The sequence below is a fragment of the Triticum aestivum genome, chromosome 7B (assembly GCF_018294505.1).
Source record: "Triticum aestivum cultivar Chinese Spring chromosome 7B, IWGSC CS RefSeq v2.1, whole genome shotgun sequence".
Classification (NCBI taxonomy): Eukaryota; Viridiplantae; Streptophyta; class Magnoliopsida; order Poales; family Poaceae; genus Triticum; species Triticum aestivum.
This window is the reverse complement of record NC_057813.1, coordinates 612340548-612349389: the sequence shown is the minus strand read 5'-3', so window position 1 is coordinate 612349389 and position 8842 is coordinate 612340548. Positions and strand designations below refer to the sequence as shown.

The window sequence follows — 8842 nt, the reverse complement described above, 5'->3', positions numbered from 1 at the left end:
TAAACTCGCTCGTGTTTATCCTGTGCGCTGAAAACTTGTTCATATGCGTTAAGCAACGCTTTTGAATTTAAAATATTACCTTTTGTGCGGCCGTTTATGAAATCTGAGAGATGCAAGTCGTCGGCTTCTACCCCCATGCCACGAGTGCTGGGGTGTTCGGGATAAACCTGAGCGCTCTTGTTCCCATTCTTGGGTCCATCTAGGGAGGCGCTCAGCACAACGAACTAGGCCATTGGACTTATAATGCTTTATCACTCTCACTTAGCCATAGAATTATATAATTTTAAATTTCGGCGAAGCCCCTAGTATTCGGAAGACCGAATTCGGGGCGCTATCCACGCCTAGTCCGGATAAATCCGGCTCCTCGCTCTAAGCGGCATAAGTCTTTAGGGACTCGAAAAACCTCTCGAACAGCGACCAGTCTCTCGCACTATCATGATGGTCAGTTTTAGCTTTCTCTACTGAGGTGTTAACCCAGCTCAACTGGGGCACAATCGCAGTAGTTCTCCCAGCGCTACCTTAGCTGACATTGCGGAACATAAGGTACCAAAACATGGGAGCCGGGCAAACCCAACTATTGACCCAGGACATGATTCGGAGCCGATGCATATAGTGCTATAAGTTCGGGGTGCCACACTCACGAGAGTGTTCGGTCTTTTCACACCGTATTATGGGGTACTTAAGCCCCTGGTGTATTGGCCGTACCAAAGTGTACGGTTGCATACTGTCATGATTGAACATATTTGTATAAAAATAAGTGAATACAATAATAGATAAGAGCTATGTATTGTTTATGAAAAAGGGCTGCTATGAAAGCAGAACGATACAAATAGTGTGATAAGCAAGAGATGGGATTATTTGACATGTCCCTCTCCAGGGGCAAGCTGCGAGACTTTAAGTAAAATAGGTATTTAGCTTGTTATAGAGACCACCTGGACATTCTTCGTGGCTTGTTGTCTCCCTGGCTGTTGCATCGTGTGTTCGGCGAGTGTATTGCCGGACAGGCCTTCCGAATAGTTGGGTCCTGAAAGTATAAAAAAGGAAACGGCAGAATATGGAGCCCCTAGTGCGGTTGAGCCGCATTCTGGGCGTGCCGTGGTTGTGCCTCTCCCCTTATGCCCATGGTATTTCCAGAGCATAGTTATGTATGCGTGGTACCGCTATCGCAATCTCGCGAGGGCTGGGGTTGGGGCCGCACTGCTATGCTTGCTCGGAACGTGCCAGCCGGTTTTGTTGTAGGTTACTTCGGGCGCGCTTGACGTTGTCCGGACATTTAACAGCCGGATTGGAGAATTGCCTTGAGAGGCTACTTTGTACTTCCGCCGCCAGAGCCGCCGTGTGCTCCTCTGTTCGGAGAGAGCGTTCGATGTTTCCATTGACCGTAATGACTCCGCGAGGACCTGGCATCTTGAGCTTGAGATATGCGTAGTGCAGCACCACATTAAATTTTGCGAATGCGGTTCGTCCGAGCAGGGCGTGATAGCCACTGCGGAACGGGACTATGTCGAAGATTAACTCTTCGCTTCGGAAATTGTCCGGGGATCCGAAGACCACTTCGAGTGTAACTGAGCCTGTACAGCTGGCTTCTACACCTGGTATGATGCCTTTAAAGGTTGTCTTCGTGGGTTTAATCCTTGAGGGATCTATACCCATTTTTCGCACTGTATCCTGATAAAGCAGGTTCAGGTTGCTGCCGCCGTCCATGAGGACTCTAGTGAGGTGAAATCCGTCAATGACTGGGTCTAGGACCAATGCAGCGAATCCGCCGTGACGAATGCTAGTGGGGTGGTCCCTTCGATCAAAAGTGATCGGGCAGGAGGACCATGGGTTGAACTTTGGGGCGACTGGCTCCAACGCATAGACGTCATTGAGAGCATGCTTCCGCTCCCTTTTGGGGATATGGGTTGCGTATATCATGTTCACCATCCGCACTTGTGGGGGGAAGCCCTTTTGTCCTCTGTTGTTCGGCGGCCGGGGCTCCTCCTCGTCATTGCTATGCAGCCCCTTGTCTCTGTTTTCTGCACTTAACTTGCATGCCTGCTTGAACACCCAACAATCTCTGTTGGTATGATTGGCTGGTTGTTCGGGGGTGCCGTGTATCTGGCACGAGCGATCGAGTATCCGGTCTAAATTGGATGGGCCCAGAGGGTTTCTTTTGAATGGCTTCTTCCGCTGACCGGGTTTAGAGCCTCTGAATCCGGCATTAACTGCCGTATCCTCAGTATTGTCACCGTTAATGCGGCGCTTGTGCTTATTGCGACGTGACCTGTTGTCCTTGGTATCCGAGTTGCCAGGGCTCTTGGTTATGTTATTGCTACGAGCTAGCCAGCTGTCTTCTCCCGCGCAAAAGCAGGTCATGAGTGTCGTGAGGGCTGCCATAGATTTCGGCTTTTCCTGTCCTAGGTGCCGGGCAAGCCATTCATCTTGGATGTTGTGCCTGAAGGCTGCAAGAGCCTCTGCATCCGGACAGTCGACTATTTGATTTTTCTTGGTTAGGAACCGTGTCCAGAATTGTCTGGCCGATTCCTCTGGCTGCTGGATTATGTGGCTTAGGTCATCGGCGTTTGGTGGTCGCACATAAGTGCCCTGGAAGTTGTCGAGGAATGCGGATTCCAGGTCCTCCCAGCAACTAATTGACTTTGCTGGCAGGCTGTTAAGCCAATGCCTAGCTGGTCCTTTAAGCTTGAGCGGGAGGTATTTGATGGCGTGTAGATCATCACCACGGGCCATGTGGATATGAAGGAGATAATCCTCGATCCATACCGCAGGATCTGTTGTGCCATTGTATGATTCGATGTTGACGGGTTTAAATCCCTCGGGGATTTGATGATCCATTACTTCGTCTGTGAAGCATAGTGGGTGTGTGGCGCCCCTGTACTGGGCTATATCGCGACGTAGCTCGGATGAGCTTTGTCTGTTGTGTTCGGCCTGGCCATATTTATCATATCCGGCGTGACGGTTATCGTCACGTGACGTGGGGCGCCCGCGCGATCCGTAGATCGATCTTGTTTGCCTTGCCTTATTCTCCAATATGTCTCGCAGGTCTGTTGCGTTTCCCCGTGCTCTGGTATTTTTTGAGCGGCGCCGGGGTGCGGCTTGAGTTGAGGGCCGAAAGGCCTCTCTGTCACGGCCACGGGGTGGCCGATCGGCCGCATCATACGCTGGTGATGTAGGTTTAGTTGCTTCCTCCTCTAGTTGGGGTAGCAGCCTGCGCTTTGGGTAGCTCTTGGAGGGGCGTTCGAGTTTATACTCTTCGGCCGCCAGGACTTCAGTCCATCTGTCGGCTAGTAAATCTTGGTCAGCTCTGAGCTGCTGTTGTTTTTTCTTGAGGCTGCTTGTCGTGGCCATAAGCCTGCGCTTGAAACGCTCTTGTTCAACGGGATCCTCTGGCACGACAAATTCATCGTCGTCGAGGCTTGCCTCGTCTTCGGAGGGAGGCATATAATTGTCTTCCTCGACCTTCCTGTCTACCGCTCTCTCATGGGGGCTGGCTTCTCCATCCTCCTGCGCTGAATCCTGCTGGAGGGGGTTGTCTTCGGTATTGTCTGGGGTGTTGTTGTCTCTAGTGCCGAACTCGCCGTTTTTGCATTGGCGTGATTTAGAGCGGCGCCGCTGACGTCGGCGCTTAGGTTGCTTCTTGGAGGGGTCGTCCTCCGTTTTTTCATCGCCATTCCCTGCTTTAGGGGTGTCCACCATGTATATGTCATATGACGAGGTGGCTTTCCAGTGCCCTATAGGTGCTGGTTCTTGGTCGTCTCCTTCATCGGCGTCCATACCATCGATGTCTTCAGAGTCGAAGTCGAGCATGTCGGTTAGATCGTCGACAGTGGCTACGAAGTGGGTGGTGGGTGGGTTTCAAATTTCTTCGTCGTCCGCATCCCAACCTTGCTGACCATAGTCCGGCCAGGGCTCTCCTGACAAGGAGAGAGACTTTAGTGAATTCAGGATGTCGCCAAAGGGCGAGTGCTGAAAGACGTCCGCGGCGGTGAACTCCATGATTGGAGCCCAATTGGGTTCGATCGGAAGGGGTGTGGAAGATCCGGAGTTTGGAATAGAGTCCGGCACCTTGGAGTCACAGGCCTCACAAAGGACCTGGCTGGTATTCGGCTTGATTGCCGTAGGGATTGCGGCTTCCGGGGCGGCGTCCAACCATCCGTCCCCGATTGGCGCGGTCGGCTCCGAGCTAAGGGTCGGAGCGGACAGTTCTCGCCATCGCCAACATCCAACACCACGACCGACGAACAACCGCGGCACCAACATCCACCATGGCCACCTTTCAATTCCTCTAGTGCTCACGCCACCATCCTCGGCACACCGCATTCCTCTAACGGGAGCCCCGCGGTCCCTATTGCTCTTGCACCCACGATGGTGCATGCCACAACAACTTGTTGTTGCCGCTGCCGCATACCAAAGTCTCCGCCTACGCAGACGAAAACAACGACAGGAAGGGGGAGGGGAGACTTTGGCGGCAGTCAACCAAATATCTATTTGGAAAATGGTGAGACAAAACATTGAAGTTTGAGATAGATCATGGGTAGGTTTAGATGATACCACTACGTATTTTTCATAAAAAAATAAATGCTACCAAAATCATACGAATCTAGTACCGTCGTGCAGATTAGACCTAAATAAGGTCACACAAACATATACTTGGAGGCAAATAAAACCCTAGAAATGAGTGAAATTGGCTTGCGCTCACATATACTTAATACTTAGAAGCGGCGCTCTGAGCGCTGTCCGGCGGCAGAGCTAGATCATGCCCGTCGTGACAATGCGACGCGCTCGGCCGTGGCTCGAATCCGTCGAAGATCAAGTCCCCGCGGATGTCGGCCGTGTAGTTTAAGCTTCCAAATCTGACCTGATGGCCAGGGGCGTAGCTTTCGATCTGCTCCAGATGGCCAAGCGAATTGGCCCGCAGTGCGAAGCCGCCGAACACGAAGATCTGTCCGGGGAGAAAGGTCTCGCCCTGGACCCCGTCATGGTTGACGATCGAAGGAGCCATCGGGCCTAAAGGTGACGACACAGAGGAACTCTCAATGAAAGCACCAATGTCGGTGTCAAAACCGGCGGATCTCGGATAGGGGGTCCCGAACTGTGCGTCTAGACGGATGGTAACAGGAGACAAGGGACACGATGTTTTTACCCAGGTTCGGGCCCTCTCGATGGAGGTAAAACACTACTCCTGCTTGATTAATATTGATGATATGGGTAGTACAAGAGTCGATCTACCACGAGATCAGAGAGGCTAAACCCTAGAAGCTAGCCTATGGTATGATTGTTGTTCGTCCTACGGACTAAAACTCTCCGGTTTATATAGACAACGGAGAGGGCTAGGGTTACATAGAGTCGGTTACAATGGGAGGAGATCTTCATATCGAATCGCCAAGCTTGCCTTCCACGCCAAGGAAAGTCCTATCCGGACACGGGACGAAGTCTTCAATCTTGTATCTTCATAGTCCGGGAGTCCGGCGAAAGGTCATAGTCCGGCCATCCGGACACCCCCTAATCCAGGACTCCCTCAGTGCTCCATGACAATGCCTACAATTAAGGTAATGGCATCTGTTGATGTTGCCATCTCCAACATTGCACGAAGTTGATGCTAGGCTTTCGCCTAGAGCATACCAAACCCAACGATATTGCATCATGTTCTAGAATTCACTCCAAGCCGCCACAACATTGCATCTCCTAGACAGTTCTCGCCATCGCCAACATCCAACACCACGACCGACGAACAACCGCGGCACCAACATCCACCATGGCCACCTTTCAATTCCTCTAGTGCTCACGCCACCATCCTCGGCACACCGCATTCCTCTAACGGGAGCCCCGCGGTCCCTATTGCTCTTGCACCCACGATGGTGCATGCCACAACAACTTGTTGTTGCCGCTGCCGCATACCAAAGTCTCCGCCTACGCAGACGAAAACAACGACAGGAGGGGGGAGGGGAGACTTTGGCGGCAGTCAACCAAATATCTATTTGGAAAATGGTGAGACAAAACATTGAAGTTTGAGATAGATCATGGGTAGGTTTAGATGATACCACTATGTATTTTTCATAAAAAAATAAATGCTACCAAAATCATACGAATCTAGTACCGTCGTGCAGATTAGACCTAAATAAGGTCACACAAACATATACTTGGAGGCAAATAAAACCTTAGAAATGAGTGAAATTGGCTTGCGCTCACATATACTTAATACTTAGAAGCCAAGTTACATAAGGAGAAGATTGTCTTATCTACCACCGCACATATTCTTCGAGGCTAAGAAAACCCTAGGAATTAGTGAAGTTGGCTTGCACACACCGGCGCTTTGGCTAGAAGCGCACATATACTTAGAAGCCAAGTTACGACAGAAGAAGACTGTCTCATCAACAACTGCACATATACTTAGGGGCTAAGAAAACCCCGGAACTGAGTGAAATTGGCTAGCACTGTTGCTGCGGGATGTCAATGCTCTTTCTCAACCCCGTCATCCCCATTCGGCACGGCACACATCAAGACACCCATAGGCTTACGTGCAAACAAACAAACGCTTCCCTCATTTTCTTTCAGCATCGCCCGATACGGAACACAACAATTACCCGCGAAGACGAGGCAGCCAGGCAGGCAGGCGAACCCAGGAGAGAAGCCAACGCGACGCACACGACGTCGACCCAGCCGACGCGAGCGAGCGAGCGAGCACCCAGGAAGCTGCCCGCCCAGCCCACCCCTACGCCCAGCCTGTCCTAGTGTCCTTCCTTCCCCGTCTCCCACCCGTAGCCGCGGAGCGGAAGCATCGTCACCACAGCCACACACATCGCGCCCGCGCACACGTGACGCCCATCCCATCCGTCCACCGTCCCTCTCCCTCCCTCCCTCCCGCGCGTCCCGCGTGACCCCGGCACCTTCCCTGAAACCCACCTTCCTCCTCGTCCCCCCTATTTATTCCCTCGTCTCCCCCACTCCACAACCACAACCCAACAAGCAGAGCAAGCAAGCAAGAAACCTTCACAGCATCCAAGCAAGCAGCAGACAGTGATCATCATCCATGGCGGCGCACCAGCAGCAACCGCAGTCGCAGTCGCAGCAGCAGGCGGTGGGGTTCGAGGACTACCTGCCGGTGATGGCGGAGCGGCTGGGGGAGGAGGGGCTGATGGAGGAGCTGGCGGCGGGGTTCCGGCTGCTCATGGACCCGGCGTCGGGGCTCATCACCTTCGACAGCCTCCGCCGCAACGCGCCGCTGCTGGGCCTTGGGGGCATGTCCGACGACGACCTCCGCGGGATGCTCGCCGAGGGCGACTTCGACGGCGACGGCGCGCTCTCCCAGATGGAGTTCTGCGTCCTCATGGTCAGGCTCAGCCCCGACCTCATGGACGAGCCCCGCAGGTGGCTCGACGACGCCGTCGCGCAGGCATCCCACTTCCTCTTCACCAGCTAGGCTGCTGCTGCATCGATCCGATAGGAAAATTAATCTTCTTCTTCCTTGTCGTTTCTTCTTCTCTCCGCTGTTCATAGAGTCAGGATTCAAGAAAAGAAAAGGCACTGTCGATTGGTTGAATGATCTCCATGTGTACTGCCGTTCCCGCACGGGAATCTCTCTGAATTATAATCGACATAAGCTTCTACCGTTTCAGCCCATGCGACATTGCTCTGTTATCTGCTAGTACTCGCGAACAAATTCAAAATCCGTCCTTCTCTTTATGCGAAACCGTTATGAACATTGAACAGTGTACGGCAGCATTGACAAAACGCTCTATATTGCAACCGTACGATCAATAGCCGCCACGGGTCGGTCAGTAAGATCACACCCAGTGCGTCGTGCCAGAAGAAATTGCCCGTCCTTTCTCTGCCACGCACATCACAAGCGCAAGCGCGAGCAAAATCGAAATTCCTTCATCCTCTCTTGTAGAATTAATTATGGAGTGCCTGACGACAATAATATGCAATGCAGCCATCAATCACTCGGCAAAATCAATCGATCAGCAAGATGATGCATTGTGCCACACTACTAGGAGAAAAGCCCCATGGGTCAGCTGTGCAAGAAACCAATTGCTCGGCCGATCGATTATCCACGAGGCTGGGCACTGCTGAGACGCGTTCGTCTCGTACATACGTCATGATGGCTGAAGAAGATCGCATAGAATTCTGTGGCAGGACACCAGGAAGCCGCAGGCTGATGGAGGAGCAGCCTCCGGTCCGGTGGCGCCGAGGTCAACGAACGAAGCAACCGCCCGGCGAAACGAAACTCGTGAAGCACAACGCACGCCCAAATTCAATTCAACACGGCGTACATGTCAATTTCTACTAGTGCTCCGTTCAGCTGTGTTTACTCGGTCCGCGCCGTGAGAAATATCCGAAAGCCGAGGAAAAGGAGAGGCGCCGATGTGCGTACGTCGTTGTCGCCTCTCGTTACCGGCGGTACGAGCCTCGGCGTCGATCGGCCTCTGCTTTTGCCCGGACGCTGACCAACTGGCAAGCAACTGTGCGTGCGTTCCTGACGAAACTGAAGGATGCGATAGGTAAAGCGAGCCGAGCGATGCGTGAAAAAAAGTATGTCGGCCCGGGGAGCTTCCGGAAAGGTGGCCGGAAGCTTCAAAAGCGAGCGAGCGAGGGGGCGCGTGGGAAAGCAATTGCAAGCAGCCGCGGCGAAAGCGACGGTGCCGCCGCCCGGAGAAAGAACCCCGTCCACGTCGTGCCGTCGGCGTACGCACGTCCGTGTACTGTCCGGCTTTGCCCCGGTCCTCTGGCGTGTGAGCTTCGCGCCCAATTTCCCCGTCGACTTCCGCTGCCACGGCGGCAGGCGGTGTTGGTTGATTCGGTACCACGTCGGCGCGGCAGATGTGGCCCGGCCGGCGCCGAC

At 53.2% G+C, this 8842-nt stretch overlaps 1 protein-coding gene across 1 annotated transcript; it reads left to right on the top strand.

Moving 5' to 3' along the window:
- The first annotated feature begins 6946 nt into the window (after nt 1-6946).
- LOC542847 (calcium-binding protein PBP1) lies at nt 6947-7615 on the top strand. Its single transcript, XM_044579347.1, has one exon. It carries the CDS (start codon nt 7031-7033, stop codon nt 7418-7420), a length of 390 nt encoding a protein of 129 aa, XP_044435282.1. The 5' UTR covers nt 6947-7030; the 3' UTR covers nt 7421-7615.
- Nucleotides 7616-8842: the final 1227 nt, after the last annotated feature.

What these genes read in the sequence shown, in the direction of transcription:
- LOC542847 (XM_044579347.1), top strand. Translation starts at nt 7,031, where the DNA reads ATGGCGGCGCACCAGCAGCAACCGCAGTCGCAGTCGCAGCAGCAGGCG.